Here is a 27513-nt window from a genome sequence, read left to right as displayed (position 1 = left end):
AAACTGAAACGTGTATTAACATCATATTTCATATCAGATCTAGTAGATGAACCTTATTGAGTTCAAGACCCCTATTGAAGTTGGGGTCAAAGTCTAATGAAGCATTTGTAACCTGCAGTAACTCACAATGTGAAGTTTGGATGAAGTTCAAACTTGGTGTGTACAGTACATCTACCTGACCTTACTGAGAACAAAAAAAAACTCAGGACTGCTTTTTGTGGAGGTCATATGTCATTTGAAGTCAACAGTGGTCAAAGTCTTTAAACCTTGTCAAGAAATGATCAACTGCAGAAGACAAGCCTTCATTCAGGAATTTCATACTTGCACTGAATGAAAGAACTATATTGTTTTTCCTATAGATGGAGGTCAAATGTCATGTTAGGTCAAGTCTTCCAATTCAATGCAAAATTATGCTTTAATAAAAAAATAAATGGCAGGCAATATTGGGGTTTTAAATTTGGATTTGGCTGTTCCAAAACAGAAATAAAAGTACAGTATGTATCAAAGAGTATGCCAGATAATTTGTTGTACATAATGCAAGATAATTCTGCCAACCTCTGCAGGCACCAGTTCAGTATAAAGATTTTAATATTTCCATTTCAGTTTACCAACGAAATATGGAACATGCAAATTCCCTTCTTGTTTCCCCTCATTTCGTACAATTAGAATATATTGGAAATTAGTAGGATTACGGGCGAGATTTGTACCGCCTATATCCACATACTTAAAACAAGCAGAAAGTTGGCCTCTTTGTTGCCTAGGCAACAGCAGTGTATGATTAGTAAAAAGGGGCCATCTGTTCATCCTTTACATGATTCATGAATTTGGAAAGCATTCCATACCAACTAAAAATAACCCAATGATCCTTTCCAATATGTGACTCTTTTTGAAAGAGATCTGGGAGGCCAAAGTAGGGAGGATTTAAATATTTGCTAAACAGTCTGTTTTTACCTGTCCTTTTTTTACCATGGATAGTGATTAGGCTCACAAAGTCTACACTCCAAGACATTTAGCTTTCAAGAACAATGCCCAGATAAATGTGATAAATATTGGCAAGGTATATATCAGACAAAATTACAAGAGCCTTGAAAACTGTCCAGGATAAATTAATCTATGTATTCCATTGAGAGGAGAAACTTTGTAAAACTAAGGAAAATATCGACAGAGAAATCCAGAAAAGAATCTCCATTTCTAATCTTGTTAATTTGTCTTTAATCGGAGGGTATGAAATAAAGCAGTGAGCCTACCGACTTATTACTACAGTACAGTCAATTTTCTTTCATACCATTTTCATTTGATGATAACAATTCAGTTCCATAAAAGACAAAGACTAGTGAATGTATCAATCAAAATTTATTGTTTCGACTTTGCAGAACACAGGTCGCTCTAATATTGCAGTTATTCAAACTGGTCGTAACCGCTTTACTGTGCACGTAGAGTTCTTAAATTGATATAGAGGGATACAGTTGTACATCCAGTTGAGTGAGAATGGTACATGGCCTCTACAGTACAGTACAGTATAGTCAGTCAAAAAACAAGCAGTGTTCATAATAATGTAGAGCTGGTCGAATCTTAGACAGGTCTGTATAAGTCTGCAAACAAAATAAATAAATAAAATGTTTCTCATGCCCACCCAAATCCTTTTTGCCCTGCATTCTCTTTCTTTTCTTTTTTTTTGGGGGGGGGGCAGGGGCCGGGGGACGGAAAGGTTAACAACCGTTAACAATTATGCTTTGAGCAGTATTTGAGCAAATCACCTAAGAACTGCCTTACCCCATATGCGTTGATTGTGCGTACTCAAGTTGAAAAAGTTCTAAGAATATTTGGACTGCCACCTTGAGTAATAACTGTTTAAAAAAGTTCCTCCCTGTTTGGAGAAATTTTGGACTTGTAAAAATTATAAATAGTTCTGTGTGTTTCACTTGTTAGTGTCATATAACTGTACAGATACTGTGCTGTGTGTTGAAGTACTGCATCCTACTACTGAGTGTACGCAATATATATTGTACACTCTTGTGAATGAACATGCTATATTTAGACAAGCGTTTTTCCAAGAAAAATTGGAAAGAAAAGAAAGTGAATTGAAATACAGAAATTATATAATTCAGGAAATGTTTAGTACCTTGTTAACGAGAGATTGTTTAAATCTCTTTCAAGTTTCACAAGTCAAACGGTAACCTAATCCAACTGTCTGTTTTTTTCTTCCTTTCTATTTTTGTCTCTCTCTCTCTCATTGCCTCTTTCCACATTTCTGTGTTCCGTGGGATCTAATAAACTGTAGCTCTGCAAAGTGCTAACAGAACTTGGTTGTCGCTTGGTCTAACATAACGGTAGTGTTAACTCACTGAAAATTGTTGAAACTAGTTCCAGCAGAGCGGTGTCTCGATAGCCTACAGGACAGGAGCTATGTTTGATTCTGCCAGGTCCAGTCTTTGGCGAGCGCCCTCTGGTACAAGCACACACTTTCGCTTTCCAGTACTGTCCTTTTGCGCAGCGCTCAATATCCAACCAACCATGCTACCTGTACCTACATACAATACAGTCTAGGAGAGTTTTAGACAAATTAAGGCCAAATGAACAATGAGCCAAGCAAATATTGTTAAATACGAGTTCGAACATGACTAACAAGGTGAACTAAAGACTACAATAGATATATAGCCTATTATATTGTTGATGCATTGTTCCTATTCTCGCTTCACTCTCCTCCTGAGAACAAGAGTAGCATCATAGTGTGTATTGTGGAAGGGGAACCAGGCGCATACATGGTCCAACTGTGTTAATAATATGTGTATGAACATATACAGTATACTTGCAGGCTTAAACCTTGCAGAACTAAAGAAAACTATTATTGTAAATCATATTAACAGATAAATGCAATTTACATGTAACTAGTATTCATAGATCAGCACTGTACTAGGTACAGTACCACTAGCCTGGGTAAAGACTGTGACGTTAAAGGGTTTGAAGACTCGTGCACAAAGAAACGTCTAATGCCGGTAATCTGACGTAGTTTCGAATGAGGTGTAACAGAAGTGTTAGACACTACCATCGATCCCAGAAAATACACACACAGCTTGCTACCGTCGGTAATTAGACTCTAGTGTACAGTCAACACATACAGCTACGGTCAATACCCACAACGCAGTGTACATATAGCAGCGATGGACATCTCAGGTCTAGCTAAAAGATAACAAGGTATCACATTTCATTACTGTCTGCATTTTGTAGCAACAAGAAGAAAACTTCACTTGCAAGCAACGAAAAGTGAACTTTTTCAGAGCGCGGCATGCGGTTTGGGGCGAGTCTTCAATGCCATTAAGTTTTAAGGATTCACAATATCACAAACATTAATGTCTCAGACGGTCAAGCCCATCGGTTGCTGTAAGGTAGAGGACAGATGGTACTGTTTGTCTTAATTAACTCCCACCAAGCATTGGAATTTAAAAAAAGGTACAATTTAGTAATTCATGCTGGGATAGATAAATATTCATTATCCTTGAATGAATATTCATGAATATATATTCAATTTCCTTCTTTCGATATTTCTATCATGCATGCATCATCAGACTATCAATTTTCTTCGGTAGAGAGAACCCGAAATTGAATTTTGCAAGTAGCAAAACTCATATTTTTCACTGTGAACTGACAGTGAGATGTATATATATATACAGAGAGAGTATGCTATTTTTGTGAGTACATGCTATTATGGTTCAACTCAATTTGAAACCAAGTCATTTGTGGGATTATGGCAAACTCCGATGGTACTGTTGCTTACAGAGAGAAATAAAGTACATCATGTGGGGATGGGTAAAGAAGCATCTTTGCACCTGTTTCATCCAACTGTTTCCTCCACCCTTTTGAAACTTGAAGTCATTTTCCTAGAGAAGCTATATCTACGTGCACAGTCGTTGTTGTGTAGTGAAGCAGACCGGTTGAAGGGTGCTACAAAATTGTTGACTGGTGAATGAACCTTACAACAAACCAGGATTCCAGTGACCTCGTCATGACAAGTTGGAACATGCACAGGGATGAAATCAGCAAGTTTTGATGATTTTGATTGGCTCTGGTATGTTCCTAATATTGTTTAGAATACTTGTTTACTTGAAATCAAAGAAGAAGAGATTATCAGATATATATCATATGATCTACAGTATGTAGGAAATAATGTAGCCACCACAATTTAATGATTCTGAGCTGTGTAAAATCCAGGATCGGTATTGGCCCCAATGTTACCATATTAGAAAAATTGCGAAATATATTATGTAGAGTATTTTCTTGGAAGTTCTGACTGTCAATCCAAATCATGGTCATACTTTACACAGAGGAAGGATCACTTAGACTATTACTACTGCAAAGAAGAGTGAATTAAACAGATGCTTTGACAGAATAGCAGAGTACTTGTTGCAGAATTTGATTCACTCATGGCCATTATTTGACCTTTGAGCATATTTGGTATAAATACTGTAGAGTCAGCTGACCTTGTAATTAGTGATATTAAAGCAGACAAGATTAATTAGTATTTGCTGTAGATATCAACCTATGTACATTGTACAGTATCTATTATAAATGAAACACAGTACACTTTAAGTATGGGAGACCATCAAAACAGTGATAGTGTAGCTAGGCAAATATGCTAGATGTCAAGTAATGGTCATACTTGATGTAGGTCCTGATGTAGGTCTTATACGTTACTAGTATGTAGTAGTACCATAGCACGTAGTACCGTACGACATGAATGTTACATACCGTATTACTGCACAGCATATGATACTTTGTAGGCAGTGGTATACTCAGTACCACAAAGCAGTGCAGTAGATGTATATTTGTGTGCATGGTACTACAAGTACTACAAGTACCATGATATATTAATGTACCATGTAGTAGCATATATTCAGTATGTTTACAATAGCTTACAGTACGAGGTGATGTGTAGAGATCTCGGGTTAAAAATCACCCAGTCAGTCTGTTCATAATTCTATCTGCTCTAGCACCCAATCATTGCTCTCTATGCACCCTCTGTCCACTAAACCTTATGGCGAGCGACCTTTCCAGTACTCCTCAACCCTCCTTTGGAATAAACTCCCACTCAACATAAAGAATGTTGTGTCTGTGGAGATGTTCAAAACTGTTTTGAAGACACACCTGTTTTCATTGTTATAATTGTTATGTTTACTCTTATTGTATATTGTGTACATATCTTTCACTTTCTTTTGTACAGCGCGGCGAGACTTTATTGTAAGTTGCACTATATAAGAACTGATTATTATTATTATTATTATTATCTGTGCTGGAAGTGAAAAATAAACTTGTTATTATGAGAAATATTATCACAATACATTAAACATCATTCTTTCTTTTAGTTTTCATAGTTATATATCTTTTCTGGCTGTGTAAAAGTAAGTTGGCCTGACGTTTCGATCCTAGCAGGATCTTCTTCAAAGGCTTAATGACAAGTAACATTAACAGAAGGGACAAAAACATGCACAGAATACAGACAGGTTAATGAGCATGGTGAACCCAAAGAGATAGATGGAAAGGGATTAGTAGACAAGGGATGGAGAGAAGAAAGAAGGAAACCAACAGGGGAAGAGGAGAGGTAGGAGATAAACAGCGGAGGGACAAAGAAAAGATTAAGGGGAAGGGGTAGGGGTAGGGAATAAACTAGAGAAGGACAAAGACAGAAGGTGTGGAGAAGAAAGGGTGGAAGAGAGCTATGAGAAGAGGAGTGATGGGGGGGGGGAAGGGAGAAGGAGGGGGAACAGAAGAAAAGTTCTCTTCTGGCTATGAGAAAACACAGCTAAGAAGGGTGTACTGTATTATCTGGTACAGTACATTGGAATTGTATACTGACCAGTAAATTATCCTGAAGTGATGTAATATTTGAACTGGGGACTTACAGTAACTGCACACATATGTCATTTTCAAAAAGACATTTCATCCTTACACTTTTAAGTTTTTATTGGGACATGAAATCTTGAAATGTGAATTACTGTAATTTGTGGGATAACCTAGTGAACAAAGACATACATAAAGAGATGTGTAATACAGAGGCCTTCATTGTTCATGGTTAATTTCATGTGTGGCACTTCCAGACTTCCGTACAGTCTACATGCAAGTTTTATATGATTACAACAACCTTTAAAAGGCATTGACTTTATACATGTATGACTATAGCTGATTAAGTTGGCACTCATTATGCACGGGAAACTGTCACAGAGCTCCATGCATTCATGGTATGTGACATATGCGTGAACAATGCGCCTACAGTATGCTATTCTATTTCCTACAGTGGAACGTCCAAGCTTCCTTACATCATAATGAAGGCATACATAATATATTTCACAACCACCTTCTGTATGACTGAATTCACAGTCTAAGCTTATGGCTAATGTGTTCTATTGTCTGCTACACATTAATGTAAAGCTGCAAAATTTTGGGTTGAATGTCCCACAAATTAAATGGAAGCTTCATCTGTGGAGACTGGTGAAAACATAAATTCGTGTTTCAACATGCTCTGGCTCTGGAATATGGAGTGTGCCAGCATTGTCTAGACTGTGAGTCACATGAGAGGCCATTTTGGGTGAACATTGAAATATGCCCATGCGGTTGCTTTGTGTCCTCAGAGCATGATCTCATCCTTGGATTAGGGTATTCCCCAGCTATGTCTTTGATGCATTGTCAGTTAAAATGAAGGATAAACAATGATGCTTTATGGTCCCAATGTGAAGAATTAAAAATATGTTCAACTTTAAAATTTATTAGTCCTCTAAATATTCTCACCGCTCAAAAGTAATCCCAGACATTGCGAAGGGTTTCAAATTTTAAATTTACCGTAGAATTTTAAATGGTTCATTGTTGAGGGGACAAGCTTTGAGGCTGGAATTGACTGTGCATGTGTTTTCAAAGCTTGATTACGAGAGAAAATTACTCGTTCTGTAGTGTTCACAGTTTAAGGAAATTTCAAGAGTTGATATTTATCACAAATGGATGCTACTTTTTAAGGTAAGATGTGTTTGGGAACTTCAAAACAAGCATATATTTCTGTGCACTTTGTGTCATGTACAGTACCATTTCTGTACATGTTCTGTACAGTAGGTTAGAGACTAGGCTTTTTTAAAGGAAAAGCTGAGGTGCACCCTGGAAGAATAGTGTGCGTTTAATATGTATGGCAGTATTGCCAGGTTTGAATTTGTCTTAAATTTTTAAACTGTATAACTACTGTATACATGGAAATAATTTATCCGGTTCGCTAGAGAGCGAAATACCATTCTGACATGGCGAATTGTATTAAAGCATATCAAAGATTTTGCAGCAGTTTTGTGGACACAAACCCATAGTATTCATACTGTAACCAAGTAAATGAAGATATATGTGTACCGGTGCTGTGGCCGAGTGGATAAAGGCGGTGGCATTTGAAGCAATAAGGCTTAGCAATTGAGAGGTTCCAGGTTCGATACCCGGCCGGGTCATAGTAAGGTGGGTTTCTCATCCAAGAGCAATCTAATGACTTTCTAAATTGAAAAGATTCCAAATTTGAGTTCAATTGTTGAATTGGTAGCGACGCGTAAGTTGTAATCCATTAGCCCTTGCGGGTTTCTCCCACATTTGTGGTCGCTTAAGCGCCGTAAAAATAACTGCTGATTATTAGTATGATTATATATATATGTGACAATTGCTTTGCAAATGACAAGCACTGAATTCTTCCCGGTTATAGTTTAGTACATAAAAAAAAAAATGTTCTACATTTACCATAAAATTGTGTAGGTTTGTCCATTGTGTTATGCAATACAGCAAGTCACTATGTTCTCTGCACACTGTACTGTAGACTTTACTGTAGTAATTAAATGTATGCTGTATTGGCCCCAAATATGCTAGATATTCAAATATGGTCACCATTGGTCAAAATTCTTAAACGTTTTTATTACAATGTTCGAGAAAATTTTCCTCACTGGGACATTCAGTCATCTTGTGCGTTCCTTAAAATTGGTCTGAGAACAATTTAGAGAGTAAAGATCTCCAGGAAAGTCCTTTTTGAAAACTTTCTAGCAATTATAAGCGTGCTATAATTTGGGGCCTATACTGAGTATGTTTAAGTCCTTGATGAACTTTTAAGGTACTAAGTTTCCTAAAGTTGTTCGTAACCTTGTTACAGTGCAAACGTTTGGCAACATATCTTGATCAATGTATGTTAAGGTATCTAGGGAGAGGTTATGGATTAAAAAGTACAGTAAATACTAATTGATTAGATATCAAGTTTTGACTTGTTCACATTCAGGATGTGGGCTGGTAGATGTCACATTTCAGCTTGGATTTGACAAATTCATGCCTGTTCCTGTTCAAATTACCTCTATCAAACAATTAGTATAAGTGATGTTTCTGAATACAGCTCATTAGTAAATTGTGTCATGCCAAAGTTTTATAAATAAGCCTGTATTAACATGACAGGCTCAAATCAAACTGGTGCATCTACTTAGGTACAGTATGCAGTAGTGGTAACATACAGTATCTATAACACAAGACTTCAGTCTCTATTGATAAAGAGATGTACAAAATAAAGGGGTGAACAATGAAGGCAGTATTCTGTGAATATGTTTGACAAACTTGTATCAGTTTTTTTGGGCTTTGTGTATGGATGAAAGAATGCTGGGCTTTCTAGCTGAGATCATGTGATCATCTGTTAGTAGTGTAAATCACTACTCACCGACCTTTAACCTGAATATGATCATGACCTTTAACCTGAACCTAATCATGCCTAGAATCAATTCTAAGACTTGTGACTAAGTGCTACTCACTTGAGGTAACCTGATGAATCGGGATCATTCCAGGTTACAGTCACTAGGTGCTCCAACGTAAGGGGATTGGGATTGAGTGTGGATCGGGATTGAATGTGGATCAGGGTTGAGATTGGATCGGGGTTGAGTGTGGATCAGGTTGAGTGTGGATCAGGTTGAGTGTGGATCGGGTTGAGAGTGGATCGGGGTTGAGTGTGGATCGGGTTGAGTGTGGATCGGGGTTGAGATTGGATCGGATGAGTGTGGATTGGGATTGAGTGTTGATCAGGGTTGAGTGTGGATCGGGGTTGAGAGTGGATCAGGATTGAGTGAGGATTGGGGTTGAGTGTGGATCGGGGTTGAGATTGGATTGGGATGAGTGTGGATCGGGGTTGAGAGTGGATCTAGGTTGAGAGTGCATCGGCGTTGAGATTGGATCGGGGTTGAGTGCGGATCGGGGTTGAGAGTGGATCAGGGTTGAAAGTGGACCAAGTTGTTTGGTTTTTCAAGTCCATGCTCTATCTGGGTGACTTTTCTTATTATAAAGTATCTCACAGTGTAGTACTTAAGTGTTGCATCAATTTGCGTATTAAATTGTTTTAGAGTTCCCACTGTCACAGCTAGCAGGGCAAATTTGTTGAAGATTTCCTCTGGTTGTCACTTAGACAACCAGGCCATACAGTACATTCTGCTGGAAAAGTGCTATTTACAGGTGAGCATATTTTATCAGTAATTTTGCTGCTCGCCATAATGTTATGGTTAAATAATAAAATACAGGTCAGATTATTCCCAGTACCAGCAGCTTGTTCATCAGCTTACAAAGTGAGAACACTCTCTCTCTCTCTGGCATAAAGAGGGCTGTATGGTATATTGAAGAGGCTACTCAATAGGCTAAGCGATGTACAAGTTTGTTATTTTAGATGCAACCCAGTTATGATCATGTCATATGATGGTACTTTAGGTAAGTACAGTGTTGTGTTTTACTCTAGGGCACATAAAGCTTGTTATGTCACATAATCCAGTTGAGGCAGTTTTTTTCGGACAGCAGCTGGACACAAACTTCCCAAAATAACCCATGATCCTCCATTTGGACCGAGCCACAACCCACCTGACCTCACCCTTTAATATTGATTAAATGCTAATTATGCAAACTGATAAATATGCAAATTACATATAAGTCATCATTAAGTAGACTTTTGACTTGATGTTAAAAAAATAATGACCCTCTTGGCAAGCTCTAAAACATACTGACCCCTTGGCAAGCGCTACAAAATGTTGATAAATTTTCCATTGTCTTTAAACAAATCCAGTGACCCACCAAAAGTATTTTCTCCATCCGTTATTTAGGATATTACTGTTTACATATAAAGTGTACTATAATATATATTACACAGTAACTGTGCTTTAAAGGGTGTGAAGACTCGCGCAAAAAGAAACGTCTAATGCCGGTAATTTGACCTAGTTTCGAATGAGGTGTAACAGAAGTGTTAAACACCACCATCGATCCCAGAAAATACACATACAGCTTGCTACCGTCGGTAATTAGACACTAGTGTACAGTCAGTACATGCAACTGCGGTCAATACCCACAGCACAGTATACAAACGATACAGGGATGGACATCTCAGGTCCAGCTAAAGATAACAAGGTATCACGTTTCATTACTGTCTGCATTTTGTAGCGACACGAACAAAACGTCACTTGCAAGCACAGAAAGTTAACTTTTTCAGATGACCGCACGCGGTTTTGGGGCGAGTCTTCAATGCCTTTAATTACTGTTGATTTCCTGGTATAATGTTTGCCACATATCAAATAGTTGTGTTCTGTTTCCTGACTACTGTGCCGTATGTCATGTCCAGTCATTAAATTTTCTAAAAGGATTCCACCAAACCCTTCCTCTTTGGCTGAATTTACACTACGGAGTACCGATCTGCATATCTGTGATCCTATATTCCTATTGCGCCTTTAACTTATGATAAACTGATTTTGAACTACTGTGTGTTTACATTAATTAGCCCCCCATGTTGTTACTGTAGGTATTAGACCCTGTGCTGGTATCATCCAAACAGGAAGTTGAGGTTTGTTTGCATTACAAATTTACCAGTCACACAGTACACGGGGGGGGGGGGGGGGAGGAGGAGTTGATCCTCTGTTCCTCAGGGCCTTTTATCTGTTTCAACATTTCATACTTCCTCACTCAACCTAATTGACTCTGCTCCATCTTCCTCTCTCTCTTCCTTCATCTTTCTCCTCAGACACCTTTCTGTTTTTATTCGTTTGGTTTCTCACTTTTCTGACATTTTCTGCAGTTTGTTGACAAATTAAACTTCCTAGACTTTTTTCGTTTAGTTGACCAAGTACAATCTACACAGCAGTCATTGATAGTCTGACAATTTAGACAAACTGTCTCTACAGTTACTCAGTTTGAATTTGATGTATTGCTTGGTCAACAGAACATGTCACAGTTAGACTTACTGTAGATATTTAAGCTTCCAAAACATAACTGAAGCAAATTCCATTAACAATGCTGAGTTGAACCAGGCTCCTAAAATGAAAGAAAATCAAATCTTTGGGTACGTTCTAGGATTTAAATAAAACTGCCTCACATTCCAACCTTTGGTGAAGAGGTAATCTTTGCTCCCAAACTTCCCATTGTTATTGGATGTGACTTACACAATAGTTCACCTGATGGGTTCCTGTGGGGTCTGCCTACGTATTGCACATTATTAGGTAACAAGTCCGTACTGGTTATTGCTGTCCATACGTACTGTATAGCTAACACTGGCAGTATCATTATCAGTTTCAAGTGATGTCAACGTACATGTGGCTCAGAGTTACATCATGTTTGCAACTTTCCATCAATGAATTGTGGCAACAGAAACTTAAGAAAGCTTTTAGTTTTAATTTACTTTGACAAATTTGTTTCTTGGTTACTTGTTATAGGCAGACAAGTAACAGATGCAGTCAAATTGGCATACATTTGTGTGTGGGTATGCATGTGTGTTTGTGTATCTGATGCCCTAGCTTGTAAACACGATATCTCACGGCTGGTTACCTTTGCAGTTCTCATATTTAGCATGGGTCTTCCCCATAATTAGTACAAAAGCCATATTATTTTGGGTGGAGGTCAAAGGTCATTTGGGGTCAGCAGAAGGCAAAATGTAAAAATCTCAAAAATGCTGTATCTCCAGGACCTGAACATCCAAGGAGCTGATGTACTGTATGCATGGTTGGATAGTCTAATGTAGTATTGATTTTTTCCACAAATAAGTGTAGGTCAGAGTTCATTTAAGGTCACAAGGGGTCAAAACTTGAAATCCTAGTAAACACAATATCTCCAGATGGGAAACTTTATTGGCGCTCATATTTTGCATGTGGCTTCAATATGATGAGTACACAGTTTGGTGTAGGTCAAACCCCATTTAGGGTCATCAGAGGTCAAACCATGAAAACCTTGTGAGCACAATATCTCAAGATAGGAAACTTCACAAGATTTCATATTTGACATATGACTTCCCTATAATGAGTACACAGTTTGGTGTAGGTCAAACGCCGTTTAGGGTCATCAGAGGTCAAACCATGAAAACCTTGTGAGCACAATATCTCAAGATAGGAAACTTCACAAGATTTCATATTTGACATATGGCTTCCCTATAATGAGTACACAGTTTGGTGTAGGTCAAACGCCATTTAGGGTCATCAGAGGTCAAACCATGAAAACCTTGTGAGCACAATATCTCAAGATAGGAAAGTTCACATGATTTCATATTTGACATATGGCTTCCCTATAAATGAGTTCAAATCCCTGTTTTTGGTGGTGGTCAAAGGTTATTTATTATTTAAGGTCAGCAGTTAACAAAATGTGAAAACTATGTATGTATCTCTCAAAGAGCAAAGTGTTTTGGTCATGGTTTCATGGAACCCCGACACAAAGGTCTGGGGTTCGATTCCTACCTTCTCCTGATGAGTCACAAAGGACGAAACCTGTCCTGTAGTGGAATTTTTCTAGTGTGTTGATCTTTATTAATGCAATATGATATAGCTGTCATACCACTTGCTACACATTGATTTCTAATATATAGATATATACATTACTCATGTTAAAATATGAAAGCAAGCAGTAGATTGTTTACTTTTCAATGTATTGCAAAGTATCCTTTTATCAGGAATTGCTCGATTGTTCACTTCGCCAACAAAGTTAGGAAGTGGCCATATCCTGGAATACATGTTCCACACTAAAATTCAGCTCAAAGTTTCCAATGCTTGGATCAGAAAAGTTCAAAGATGCTTTCTCATAAATTTGTTGTTTTGAATTTAGTTTTCAATTGATCACTGTGCACTACGGCAATATCAGAGAATGGATGATTGATGATTTCCAGCTGGTTCCGTTGAATTTTAAGTATTATGCCATTGAAGTACCATAGTCTTGACAGCTTTCATTCATTGATCAGTCCAAGAGTTAACAGCTACTGCAAATACTTAAAACCAAATTTATGTTTTCAGTGAAATTTTTGTTTTTTTGTTTCGTTTTAAACATTTCTATTGCAATTCAAGGTGTACATAAATATTATATTTCCTAAAATGTTTTCAAGATGTGCTTTCTAGTAACTCATATTGTTTACAAATTTGCAGCTGCAGTATTGTTGTGACCAAATTCAGCCATTTGCTATCTGCTAGAATGCTAGATAAAGTTTTGCACTGTTTTCAGTGGTACGTACATTTTCTGTACCAATTGATACTAAATTCCTATTCCTAAATTTCTATTGCAATTCAAGGTGTACATAAATATTATTTTTCCTAAAATGTTTTCAAGATGTGCTTTCTAGTAACTCATATTGTTTACAAATTTGCAGCTGCAGTATTGTTGTGACCAAATTCAGCCATTTGCTATCTGCTAGAATGCTAGATAAAGTTTTGCACTGTTTTCAGTGGTACGTACATTTTCTGTACCAATTGATACTAAATTCCAATGCAATTGATCAACTTGACTGTCCAGAAATTCATATTTTTCAAGATATTTTGTTACAACAAATTTTCTTTCGCTCTTTCTTGTTAAAGGTGAAACCTAAAGATAGATTTATGAAGTTGCTGAAGAGCGTTGGGGCAGAAGGACCACGTTTTACAGCTCAGGAGGTAAGATGTGATACTCTAAAGGATCGCTATAAAGATTAAACATAGATAATGTAGTGGACCACTTAAAACCACTGCACCATCAGTCCAATTGGCATTTCAGTAACACTTATTTTCAAAGAAAGAAAAAAAAAGGTGAATAAACTGCTCAGAATCTAGAATACTGCAAAGAGCCTTTGTATGTAAATGTAAAAGTAAGAGGGGCCTAGGCTTTTGGATCTTAGCATGAACTTCTTGCAAGGCAAAATTAAGATGAAAACAGACTTTGGACACATTTTAAATGAATGGATGAACAGACAGTCAAAGAAAGGACTTTCTAAAAACAGGGAGTAGCTGTGAAATTAGACAGAACACTTTCGTAACTGCGGATAATCCTGTTTGGTGTCAGCTTTTTTTTATTTACTTCACGGTATACTTAAAGCAAGTCTAAAATGATATCACATTGACACTGGTGCTTCGATTTTCGTTCATAAAATCTGAGTCAGGTTGCAGTTTATTATTCCTTTCGATATAGTCAAACAATTCTGAAGCAACTGTTTGCATACCTGCGGTTGTAGGTTTCTGTCAGTATTACTAAGCCTAATCTTGTCTGTCTTAACCTAAAGTAAACTGAATTTGCTTCTTTTTATTGGGCCAAGCACAAGTTTGCCAATATTAGAGAGAGAAAAAAACAGAGATTTAGATACCACACTCAGGGAGGGCTCTTGCCAATCAAGTCTTTCAAAGATCCTTTATAAATTGTAGGTTCTTACTTTCTTTGTCTCTTTCAGGTAATGTCCCTCCTGATTAAGTACATCAGTTCGAGACGTCTGTTTGACCAGGACGATCCTAAGAAGGTCTACTGTAACAATGATCCGCTCGGAGACGTGTTTGGGGTGTCGATGTTTACCATACAGGATGCGAAGTAAATAACCTCTGTACATAATATTGTGATCCAACAGTGATATATACATATTTACTTCGTTCCTTGCTTACCTGTCTCCCCACAGCCTTAGCACTCTCGTTCTACCGTGCCTAGAATGAACTGGTAACCTTTTAGCACTGTGCGCCCTCTATGGTCGGCCCCTCCTGTCAATGCCCTTCTCATTCTACCATCCAAAGTGCCTACATCATTCCTTTTTAGTGTGGATTATTTTGCGACTTGATTTGATCGATATAGTTTGTTTCCGACACGGTTTGCCAATCATTCTAAATGATTATTTAGGATATTTTTACCGGACAGGCAGGAATGCAATATAAGCAAGATATTTTACAAATTAATTCAATGTAATTTTTATAGAGAATCATGCCATGAATCACAGATTTTGCTGGCATCAATATGAAATTGTTAGTTTTGATTCCGCTGGCAAGGTCACTTCATCCGTACTGGCTATTTTTTTTTTTATTTAACCAAAGTGTTGTTTGTTCCGTTTCCTGTAAGTCACTGATGCAATTTCTGCTTTTTAGGGAGAAAAAAAAACATTTTCAAATATTTTTTAATATGACAAATCTCTTACCCCCACAACCCTCACATTCTGCCTTTTATCTTCTCATCATGTTTGGCATGTTGTTTTTCTTTCTCTTTGTTTAATGTTGGAGCAATATTGGCAGCAAAATGTGATCCATATTACCATGGTAACATGTCTCATTCTTGTGTGTGTGGGTGTTAATATACCAGAGCACTGACCAACATGGTTGTCCAGTCATCAGACAGGACAATACACACTGGTGAAGAGAACCAAAGTTCAACCAGGTTGTCGAAGAACTGGTTTCAGGAAGTTCATTAACATTCAAACTTGACAATGAATCCCAAAACATATATGGCTACAACACTTGCACAATCATATACCTGTTCAAAATCAAAATATTATCATTGTATTGAGGTATGCTATGATTTAGGTAAACCAACTAAATGTTAGCACCCATTGAAGAAGTACAGAGCTAAATTCATGAATATCAGGGATGTAAGTCTTCCGTATTTTTACGGAAATCCGTTTTTTTTTTGTTTCAGGGATGTAAGTCTTCCGTATTTTTACGGAAATCCGTTTTTTTTTAGGTGCAATAAAGTTCCACAAAATTGTTCGAATATCAAAGACACAACGCGGCAAAAATGCCTGGCCCGTTGCAGCAAGCTAACTTCAACTTTCACTCATCGATCAATCAAAATACCATTCCTGTTTCGCATCATCGCATTGCACTGTACAACATTGTGCCATGTGAATATCGTTGCGTACGTGCGAACTTCAAATCGCCATAGCTCATTTCTGTCGTTGAAAAACCTTGCCTAATTCACGTTGATTGGACTGCTAATTAATATCTTCGTAACTGCTGGTGCTCGACATAACTTTCGGAATTAACGCTTGTGGTATTTGTGAGCGGCGGAAATCTACGGGATACGCATATGAAAGTCGATATTTGTGATCACATTCGAATGTGAGACTGTTTTTTATTCCGTAGTTCGCTGCGACGTATTCGTAATTTTGAGCTAGCCTAACATAACGATAGTGTGTAAGTAGTAAGAACTAGGGGTAAGATGTGTTAGCGCTAATACTTCTGAGCTAGCCTAACATAACGATAGTGTGTAAGTAGTCAGAGCTAGGAGTAGGATGTGTTAGGACGGCATTCACCCGGGGTCTCCGAATAGTTTTCCGGTTTGTTTTTTTGGCTGCACTTACATCCCTGGAATATGCATATATGAATATGAATAGATAGGTAAACCAACCACATGCAGATACAAAAGGAACTTCAAATATCGTCATGGACAGTGAAGTAGTGCCACTCAATGAAGAAGTACAGAGCTAAATACATGAATATGCATATATGAATATGAATAGAGTTAGGTAAACCAACCACATGTTGATACAACAGGAACGTAAAACATCGTAGTGGACAGTGAAGTAGCACTCAGTGAAGAAGTACAGAGCTAAATACATGAATATGCATATATGAATATGAATAGATTTAGGTAAACCAACCACATGTTGATACAACAGGAACGTAAAACATCGTAGTGGACAGTGAAGTAGCACTCATTGAAGAAGTACAGAGCTACAGTAAAGACATGAATATGTATATATGAATATGAATAGATTTAGGTAAACCAACCACATGTTGATACAACAGGAACGTAAAACATCGTAGTGGACAGTGAAGTAGCACTCATTGAAGAAGTACAGAGCTACAGTAAAGACATGAATACATATGAATATGAATAGAGTTAGGTAAACCAACCACATGTTGATACAACAGGAACGTAAAACATCGTAGTGGACAGTGAAATAGCACTCATTGAAGAAGTACAGAGCTACAGTAAAGACATGAATATGCATATATGAATAGAGTAAGGTAAACCAACCACATGTTGATACAACAGGAACGTAAAACATCGTAGTGGACAGTGAAATAGCACTCATTGAAGAAGTACAGAGCTACAGTAAAGACATGAATATGTATATATGAATATGAATAGATTTAGGTAAACCAACCACATGTTGATACAAAAGGAACGTAAAACATCGTAGTGGACATTGAAATAGCACTCATTGAAGAAGTACAGAGCTACAGTAAAGACATGAATATGTATATATGAATATGAATAGATTTAGGTAAACCAACCACATGTTGATACAAAAGGAACGTAAAACATCGTAGTGGACAGTGAAGTAGCACTCATTGAAGAAGTACAGAGCTAAAGACATGAATATGCATATATGAATATGAATAGATTTAGGTAAACCAACCACATGTTGATACAACAGGAACATAAAACATCGTATTGGACAGTGAAGTAGCACTCATAGAAGAAGTACAGAGCTACAGTAAAGACATGAATATGCATATATATGAATATGTAGCAGGGAATAATTTAGTGTTAAAAATTGTGTCAGAGTTTGGAGGGCTCTGAAGTTTGTGTGTCTTATAAAATAGAGCGGTTCATGATAAAATAGAGCAGTTCATTTGTAAAGAAAGTATGATATATCTTTTGGACTCTTTGGATTTTTTACACAGTATTTTGCAATGCGATATTGGATAAAGTATTCCCTGGTGTGGTTATCATGGGATAACAAGCCAAGTAATAGTCAAGTGTACTTAAAACAAAATGAAGTAATGATCGCAGTTCAAAAGTAGTAACAAAAAAACCATCATTCAACATTTTGAACGGTAGAAAAGGATTGTGTAAAAATCTTGATAACATGAAGGTATTCGAGAGAAATTTGTTAAGAAAAAGAAATTTCATTCCATTCTACGCTCATGAAATGATCAAGATATTTTACCTGTATTCTTATTGTAATCGTGTGTTTTTTCTCCTCCTCCTCAGGCGTCTTTTGTTTGAAAATTTGATAGTTTTACCGATACCTGGACAGAAGCCAGGTGAGTGGGTTGTTATAAATGCTTCATTTTTTGTGAATTTTCTTTGTATGACAGGTAATCAAGCTTTGGAGTTGGAGTACAAAGGTGAATTCAGGCAGAAATGTAGCGTCGTTGTTATGTCACAGTTTTGCAAGAAAGAGACATTTATAATGTTAGAAGTCGTTTAGTTAAAAAGTTTAATTTTTGAACAAATCCCACCTGGAGGTTCCAGACTCGACAGATCACCCGAGATTGTACCGAAAGAAGAGAGCATTATTTATATCATTCTGATAAATTTCTCAAATTTTATACTCTTTTTGAATTTGTGTCTTCTAACCCCGGTGTGACAGTCAGTGACCCTTAATAACAAGCTTATGTTATTCTCGATCGCCATGGAGATTGTGAGGTAATATTTTGAAAAAAGCAAAAGGAAATTTTGGCTGAAGCAGGATTTGAACTGGCATAATTTTCAGTTGTTGAAGTCGTTATTCAGTAAATGAAAAGCTTACAAGGCCAGGAAGCTGTACAATAAGAGCGAGTTCATCTCACTCGGTAGTCTGATCTCGTTCTTAGAAAAGAGTCGCCACAAAATCAGTGAAGTATAATGTCAATTTCTTTGGTACTTGCCACCTGACCTCAATGGTGCATGAGATTCTTGCCTCAGCTATAGATCCTTGCTTTTCCAAACTTCGGTCATCATCTTGTAGCAATGTTGCCTTCTTTTGTCAGGCATGCTACGGTAGCTTGTAAACACTAGAGCCCAAGAAACGATAGTTTGGAGCTTTGGTGCATTAATTTACCAAAATGGATGCTGCATCGTGGTAAGTCAATGAAAACCCTATTGTTTTTGGTGAAGTGTTGTTAAAGCATCCAGCAAGAAGATAATATCCCCAATTTTGAATAAACTAAGCACCCCTTAGTCATATAAACATATTCTCAAAGCGGAGTGGATACCTCCTTACCATGGACCCCCTCTGCCTGGGCCATAACAATCATCACTTTAGAAGCTGGGTTGCCAACATGAGCAAGGTAAAAGTTGGGCAGATACCAAGCAAAAAAGCTTGAATACCAGGGCCCTAATCAAATGGCTATTGCTCTACCAGCAATAAAATGTTAAAGGAAATTTCATGCATAACTAACAATTTTAATTGGGCTGTTCATGTAGTTGTTGTAGTAGCTGTTCAGTTTAGTTGACATGACAAAGAAATCTTGTAAATCAAAACGAGAGAACATTCCAAAACTTTAGGTGTCCTTAATTTTTATATCTTTTTTCTTTCCATCAGGCAATCCAGATCATAACTCCAGCTGTTATTTCACCTTCTCTCATCATTCAGTTCAGGTAAATTTTAAATCAGTTGAACAGTTTCTAGCACATTTGCCAATTGGTATTTTAAATTCCAGACCCCAGTGTGATTTGACTCGTAGTTTCGAACAAAGAAATGGTATTTGCGCTCACTTACAAGTCTCGACAAACTTGTCCGCCTGTATTTACTGTTGGCTGGTTGCAGAGAGGAAAGATGGCACAAATAATTATCTTTGTTCAATTATGCAAAGCTCATGCCATGGCAAGGCATCTATCTATCTGTCTGTCTCTCTATCTGTCTGTCTCTCTATCATCGTTTTAAAAGACCTTCCTTGATGAATATTGCAACGATATTATATCGAAGAATTAATAATCTGCATGAATAACATCATTTGTTCATGTCGACTAGCGTTATTTTCATCATTAAATTATTAGTACATCTTAAGTTTCCGTAGAAGCAAAGCTACTCATCATCTATCGATTGCATTTACATCTGCTTGGCTTGAACCGAGGGTTCAAAAGTTGAAGGAAAAAACATTTTAGTTGGTATGCACTGCTAGAGTTCATCGAGAGGTGAATAGATTCAGTTAACGGTAAGGGTGAGTCAGACGCAGTCACGCTTCACGCAGCAAAGAAAAACGTGAAACTTTGGTGCTGGTGGATGACCAGACAAAAAATAGGTCTTTTGACTGCTGATTCTTTTCTGTTGTTTTGCTTTAGGGGGGGGGGGGGGTGTTCCTATTTTGCTTCATTTTGTGCTTGATATTCATTTTGAGAAGTCTACCTCCCAACATTTGCCTTAAGTCTTCATTTTAGAAAATAGTTTAGCAACATTTGGGTACGTGGATTCTGTGAAATCAGGAAGGTGGATTTGCAATGTCTCAGGAAATCCTTGATAAATGTATTGTATTTATATATTTGTTTTTGTCATTTGTAATTTCTTTTGCCTGGATAGCTATCAAATTTTACATCCCTCGTGTTTGTACTTAAGTTTTGTGGAAAAGAAGTTTGCCAAGATATTCACTGCCGTAGATAGAATGCAAGAGGAAACAACATTTAGTTTTTTTATATGTATATATATATATATATATATATATATATTCATATATCTATATATTTTGTTTTTTTCTTCCTTTCATTTTAGAAGCCGAATATGCAGGATGTACATAATGAACAGGTAATCGGGGCGTGTGCAATAAAAACTAAAGATAGCTCAGATGGGGTCAGCGTAGTCACGAAACCCTGCGATGCTGAAACGTCGAGAGTTTCATCTCGATTGATAAAATACGGAGAAAGCAGCAAAGGTGTTGCCAAGAGAAACCTGTCTTCATCCTCCTCCACACCATCATCCGTGAAGAAACAAAAGACCAGGAGGAGAAAACGTAAGTTATCGAGACGGTTCCTTGATGGGAGGGATGGTGGGTGACACTTGACAGGATATAGGGGTGACTGGCAGTTGTGACAGGTGACAGGAAATTCTGTCGTGTGATTCTCGGTGGCATATTTCCAAGAGAATGGAACACTCCTGAAGAGGAATATCACACTATAGACAGACAGTGTGATAGGTTAAGAGATATCTCAATTACGGTGTGATTCTCTGGGTGACTGACATTGTGACGCTGGAAAGAATGATTCTTGTGGCAGGCACTTTACAGATGTGGCAGATAATGTGGCAGTCTAGGATATATCAGGATGGCAAGCTCTGTTATGGTAGACAGGATATACTGTACCTGTGAAGATAAATGTCTCTCAAATGGATATTAATTTGGCAGACATTGTTTCATTTTTTTTTTTACTTTCTTTTTTATCTGTGTCTGAAAAAGCTTTTCTGTAGGTGGTTTTTCCCCATTTATCTCTAAATGCTGTAATTTTTTGTTTGTTTTACATGTTAAATTTTTTCTGCTACAGGACCAAAACCAAAAGTAAGAACCCAAAAATCTGGTGAAGCATCCAAACCTAAGACTCAAGACAGACAAGGGAGCAGCAGGAAGGCAGGAGGACGACCGTGGTACTGTATCGTCTATACGAGTGGCGAAGATGTGCAATCCAAAAGCAGCGAGGTCCTCAGTGTCCAGGTATGTGTATTTTGTCCACATGTGTCTTTTGTCCTCAGGTGTCTTATGTCCTCAGTGTCCAGGTTTGTGTCTTTTGTCCTCATGTGTCTTTTGTCCTCAGTGTCCAGGTTTGTGTATTTTGTCCTCCGTGTCTTTTGTCCTCATGTGTATTTTGTCCTCATGTCCTCAGTGTCCAGGTTTTGTCTTTTGTCCTCAGTGTCTTTTGTCCTCAGTGTCTTTTGTCCTCATGTCCTCAGTGTCCAGGTTTGTGTATTTTGTCCTCATGTGTCTTTTGTCCTCATGTGTATTTTGTCCTCATGTCCTCAGTGTCCAGGTTTGTGTATTTTGTTGGCTCATTAAGTGTTCAGTGATTTGAGTAAAAGTTCCTATAAACCTATTATCAGCAGGGAGCTCCTTCACATCTGGCTATTTACATTTCCTGCTCTTTATACTCGCAAACCGCCGGGAAGAAGGGACTTGCGACTTATTGGCTGCAAGGAGCTCAGTATCTAGGCTAGTTGTCCCTGTGGTCAAATTGTTAATAGTTTCTAGTTTTGGTCAGTTGTGAAGAAACTTCTTATCAAGGTGAGAGAGTCAATGTTGGAAGTTCATTTTTGGAATGGGACGTTGAAAAACAGGAATTGGACTAATTTTTTTAATTGGAATTATTTATCCAACATTACTTTGTCATACTGTATCAATATTTATCCAACAGGACAATGAGACCATAGAGGCTCATAATTCTTCCGATGATCTCTGGTTTCTGGAGGATGAGTTTGCCTGGGAGTTTGAGGTGGTATCGAGTTCCAGCGGTACCCATTCTCAGGAACAGAGCAGCGACGATCAAAGTCAGGGTAGTGAGGTAAACTAAATGTCTCTCTTGCTCTTCTTTTTTTTTTCCGCACCAAAAGCAAATAACATCTCTGAGCTTCTGACCCTTTTGTCATTTCATCCATCTGTATACATAATCCTTAAAGGAGGACGTCAGACAAACTCCACCGTGTAAAGTTTTCCTCAACAGACGGCAAAGTGAACGTTGAGATGTGACTATTAAAAAGGAGACACAAACTCCACCATCATCATGACGGTCTATGTGATGGTCATCATGATGCAGGCGCATAGCCAAGGGGGGGGGGCGAAGGGGGAAGCCCCTACGTGCCTGTCATGATGGTCTTTTTGATAGAGATAAATGTCATGAACAACTTCCCTGAAACAACTAAAACAAAATTGAATTCTATGTGTTTCAATTTTTTGGGTGTTCATCTTTATTTATCTCAAAATTTATACTCTGTTATAGGTAGCAAATTTACGCTGAATATGACATCACCCAGTGATGTTTCAGTATCAATATGTGAAGATTCGACATTGAAAATATGCAAGCAAAAAGGGAAACAAATATTTAAAATATATTTAAAAATACCAAGAAAAAGCAAAAAAAAAGACATACATGAAAGCAAAACAAAGGGAAAGTAAATTTATCAGATCCTACTGGTAATATGACATCACAGATTTGCTTACCAACAGCCCCCCCCCCCTCTCCCCTCCCTTATCGTAACTGCTAAACTAGGATATCTCCCAAACAGATCTTTCTTACCTATTTGGGAGAACTTTGTGATGAACAAAGGCCTGCCACCGTGTATGTTACCACAAAGAAGAATTTCATTTGCTGGAGGTTGGCAGAGATTTGTGATAAAATAGGCTCGCAAAGGAGAAGAAAACTGTGTCCTCCACATCACAAAGTTCGCTATCAGATAAACTGAAGATGATAAATGAGTTTGTGTCTCCTTTCAGATAATTTTTGATAGATACCTATGTGGGGTTCAAAACACAAAGCCAATTATGCACGTCCTTGGGGAACAAATCTGTGTATGTTATTGTAATCAGAACCAAGTTCTATCATAAATTTATTGTACACTCTACCAGTTACTATCAAGTTCATTGATACTTGGAACATGCAGTAACTTGCATGAACTGGTAACAAACATGTCCATACACGCATCAGGAACTCTGGTATGAACTAGAAATTCAAGCTTGGGTTTGTATCAAATTTTTGTGTGCACAATGTGGTGCTTCCATATACTTGAAGGTCACATTTGAAGTACATGAAAACATAATTGGTACTTCTATACACCAAATGTACTGGCTCATACTATGGTACTTTAGTACACAAACAATACTGTGGTTCTGGTTTAGTCGAAAGAGACAGTAATGTAGAGAAATTTGATGTCGAAGTTAGCAGAGTCTCACTGACCAGAAACCTGATGCGTAAAAGCTCATGAATGTACAGGTCACCGTGTGACGCAATTCTGCGGAGTTTACCGCGAGCGCGAAACAATAACAATGGAATTTCCAAGTGCTTCTCGGAAGAAAGTGAACCTTTTATTAGCTTCACTCTTCCAATAAACATGCAGCTACAAGAGAAAGAATTGGTCGTTAGAATTGTTCACACATTTGGTAACTCATTTTGGGTAGCAATTCTTCAATTTTTAAATTATGGTTATACATACTGTGCCATATGATATGGAGGTCTTACCGCAATTGAAATGCCTACTTTGTGAAATATGTCAACATCTCAGGTATTTTTTTCATTGGTTGTTGCAATTAATTGTGTTTGCAGTTAGTTTCTTGTTATTGGATTCAATATTAATCGAATCCACAAAATATAGTGGAAAAAAGATGTTTGTGTGCACCTACTCAGATTTTGTTTACATCATTTGCCCTTCTGAGAAAACAACAAAAAAAAGTGATGTTTCAAGTGTCACCCCTTGCATCTCACCTTGCACTTTGGATGACCTCAAAAAGTTTTTGTTTTGATGTAGATCATATTGGATGTGAAGGTTTTGGATAGCGGAGAATCTCGTCAAGGCGATTACAGCTCCACCCTCGATTCAGACGAAGAAATCCCCGAGGCGGTAAGGATCTCAGTCTCTGTAATATTCCAAGTCGTTGAAAAAAGATGGAAGAGTACGAGTTCTAGAATTTCTGGAAAATTTTCTGGTGGATTAGTTAAATGGCCAAATGCTTTCTTTGATATTATTTAAAGAGTGTTTTTATCTACAATGGTTTTCATCTATTATGAAATGGATGATTTCCTACCTATCAGATCGCAAGCAGTCTGTAATTATTGATGATGTGCTTCAGATGCCCTAACTTTACAATGGGGTGTCCCCCACGGTTCAGTTACAGGCCCTTCAGACTTCATTGTTTATACATTGACAATTCATAATCATGGATGTTAAATATGACTGTAAGAGACTGACTTCGGTCAGCTTGCGGCTCAAATAAGCCAACGAGGCTTCTTCGCGAGTTCCTGCTTGCAGGAGGATCTAATATACATACATACATACATACATACATATACTGGTCCGTTATTGCGATGTTATTCAAGCTCACAATGGCATGCACCACATGATATACTGTACATGTGTATATATGCTGATGACACACATTATTGTACTTGATGTTGAAACCATCTGAGCATAACAAAGGTACTAGTGCCCTCCAAGCATGTGTTGCTGACATTACCACCATGGGCCATCCACAATAAGCTAACAATAAACGACTCGAAACAGAAATCATTCATTTTTGATCTCAATTCCACAATGTCAAAGTACCTTTTCCTTCAATAAATATATGAAATTGTACAATTCAACCATCTCCAGTTGCTAGGGATCTCAGTGTATTCTCGATGAGTGGTTTCAACTCAGTGCACATATCAGACTAATATGCCGCAAGGCCTCCTTTGGTATATATACAAACTTGGTAGAATCATGAAATATTGGGACCAGCCATCAACTGAATGCTTAATACATGTTTTTGTTTCTTCCCATCTCGACTGCAATAACTCTCTTCTTTATGGTTTTACCCAATTCCCAACTCCAACCCCTCCGATGTATTTAAACCTCTGCGGCCAGGCTTGTCACACGTTGCAAACATCACACACACATCACCCCTATCTTACGTCAATTACACTGGTTACCTGTTCAAAAACGCATTCATTTCAAAATTCTCCTTATAACTTACAAAAAATATCGCTCCCAAATATACTCTGATCTCATCCTACAAATGTAAAGTTATGCTCATCGAATTAACTTCTTCTCAAATCAGGACCTCTATCTGAAACATCTTTTTATGGCGACAGAGCCTATAAAAATTTTGGGAATACTCTGCCTTTCAATATTCCCAACATACCAAACTTCATCAACTACTTTCAAATCTAAACTCAAAACTGAATTTATTTAATTAAATTACATATATACCATCACTTCATACTACTTGTTGGTTGAATGAATGTTTCATATATGCTAATACTTTATACCACCAGAGAGCTCAGATACCAATACATTATACACTACCATTTTATATCACTTGCTTGTGAATGAATGTGTCATCTATGCTAATACTTAATACCACCAGAACTTATACATCATATCCCACCACTACAGTTTGAAGGAATACTTTACATAAAACCCCTTCATACCACCTGGTAGCTTATACATCATATCACACCACTACAGTATGAATGAATACTTTACATACTACCACGTCATACCACCTGATAGCTTATACATCATATCACACCACTACAGTATGAATGAATACTTTACATACTACCAGTCATACCACCTGGTAGCTTATACATCATATCACACCACTACAGTATGAATGAATACTTTACATACTACCACGTCATACCACCTGATAGCTTATACATCATATCACACCACTACAGTGTGAATGAATACCTCTTCATACCACATGCTACGTAAAGAATACTTCATATTCCTACCACTTAATACCATATGTTATCCCGTGCAATACACCATGTACATACAGCCTCATACAGTACAGTAGCTGAATGAATGCTTACAAGCTTAGTGAATGCTTCATAATCATACCACTTCATACTACAAGATAGCTAATATGAATACTTCATGTATATGCCACTTCATACTACAAGCTAGCTAGTATGAATACCTCATGTATATACCACTTCATACTACAAGCTAGCTACTGTACTATGAATACTTCATGATATATACTACTTCATACTACAAGCTAGCTAGTATGAATACCTCATGTATATACCACTTCATACTACAAGCTAGCTACTGTACTATGAATACTTCATGATATATACTACTTCATACTACAAGCTAGCTAATATGAATACTTCATGTTTATACCACTTCACATACTACAAGCTACTGTAGCTAAATTAATATGAATACTTCATTTATATACCACTTCATACTACTATAAGCGTAGCTAATATAAATACTTCATTTACATACTAAATGCTAGCTAAATGCAAAGTATACTTGAGTTGATACACTTTCTCTGAATGTCCCTACCATGTCAGCCTTCAGTGATGTAGCCTGCATTCCATTTCTTTTCAGGATAAGTGGAGATGTACAGAGTGTAACACAAGGAATACTCCCCTGTGCAGGTATTGTGTGAGGTGTATGGCTGTTAGGAGTGGGTGGTTACCAGACGAACAGAGGATGACACTCTGGGAGCGGTTGCACCATCAAGGGTATCCAGTGAAGAGAACCATGTCAGCTCCAGGTAAGATCCCCCCACCACCACCCCCCTGACTGACTGACGGACCGACCGCGGACTGACTGTTAGTATAAGCCTACTGCGGTCTTCATCAGTACAGGAATCCCTTATCTGTGGAACAGCAGTAATTAGTCAGCTGTGTTCTAATTCAGTGAGATAGATTGTTGCATACTGCCCCAGGGAAGATCGTTGACATGTATAACAGTCACTTTGAGCGTACTGCTTTCTACGTGAGCCAGGTAGATCCCTTATATGCTTTACAGCTACAATAAGCCTTATAATGTGTTCTCTACCCACCCAGGAAGGTAAATTGCTGCATAATTTGTTCCCGGTGAGATCCCTAATGTTTTAACGTCCAATGTCA

General features: G+C 37.6%; 1 protein-coding gene across 3 annotated transcripts in view; it reads left to right on the top strand.

The window, feature by feature from the left end:
• The window catches only part of LOC139972672 (E3 ubiquitin-protein ligase Mdm2-like), a 44397-nt gene that overhangs the window by 8903 nt on the left and 7981 nt on the right, over positions 1-27513 (top strand). For all 3 annotated transcript variants that reach the window (XM_071979198.1, XM_071979204.1, XM_071979229.1), the window contains 9 exons: positions 13830-13904; positions 14672-14805; positions 18199-18251; positions 19514-19569; positions 20678-20915; positions 21442-21608; positions 22303-22449; positions 24407-24499; positions 26987-27155. In XM_071979198.1, coding sequence (XP_071835299.1) covers positions 13830-13904; positions 14672-14805; positions 18199-18251; positions 19514-19569; positions 20678-20915; positions 21442-21608; positions 22303-22449; positions 24407-24499; positions 26987-27155 — 1132 coding nt within the window. The remainder of the gene's footprint in view (positions 1-13829; positions 13905-14671; positions 14806-18198; positions 18252-19513; positions 19570-20677; positions 20916-21441; positions 21609-22302; positions 22450-24406; positions 24500-26986; positions 27156-27513) is intronic.

This window comes from Apostichopus japonicus, chromosome 1, assembly GCF_037975245.1.
Source record: "Apostichopus japonicus isolate 1M-3 chromosome 1, ASM3797524v1, whole genome shotgun sequence".
NCBI classification, from domain to species: domain Eukaryota; kingdom Metazoa; phylum Echinodermata; class Holothuroidea; order Aspidochirotida; family Stichopodidae; genus Apostichopus; species Apostichopus japonicus.
This window is presented reverse-complemented; position numbering and strand designations above follow the sequence as displayed.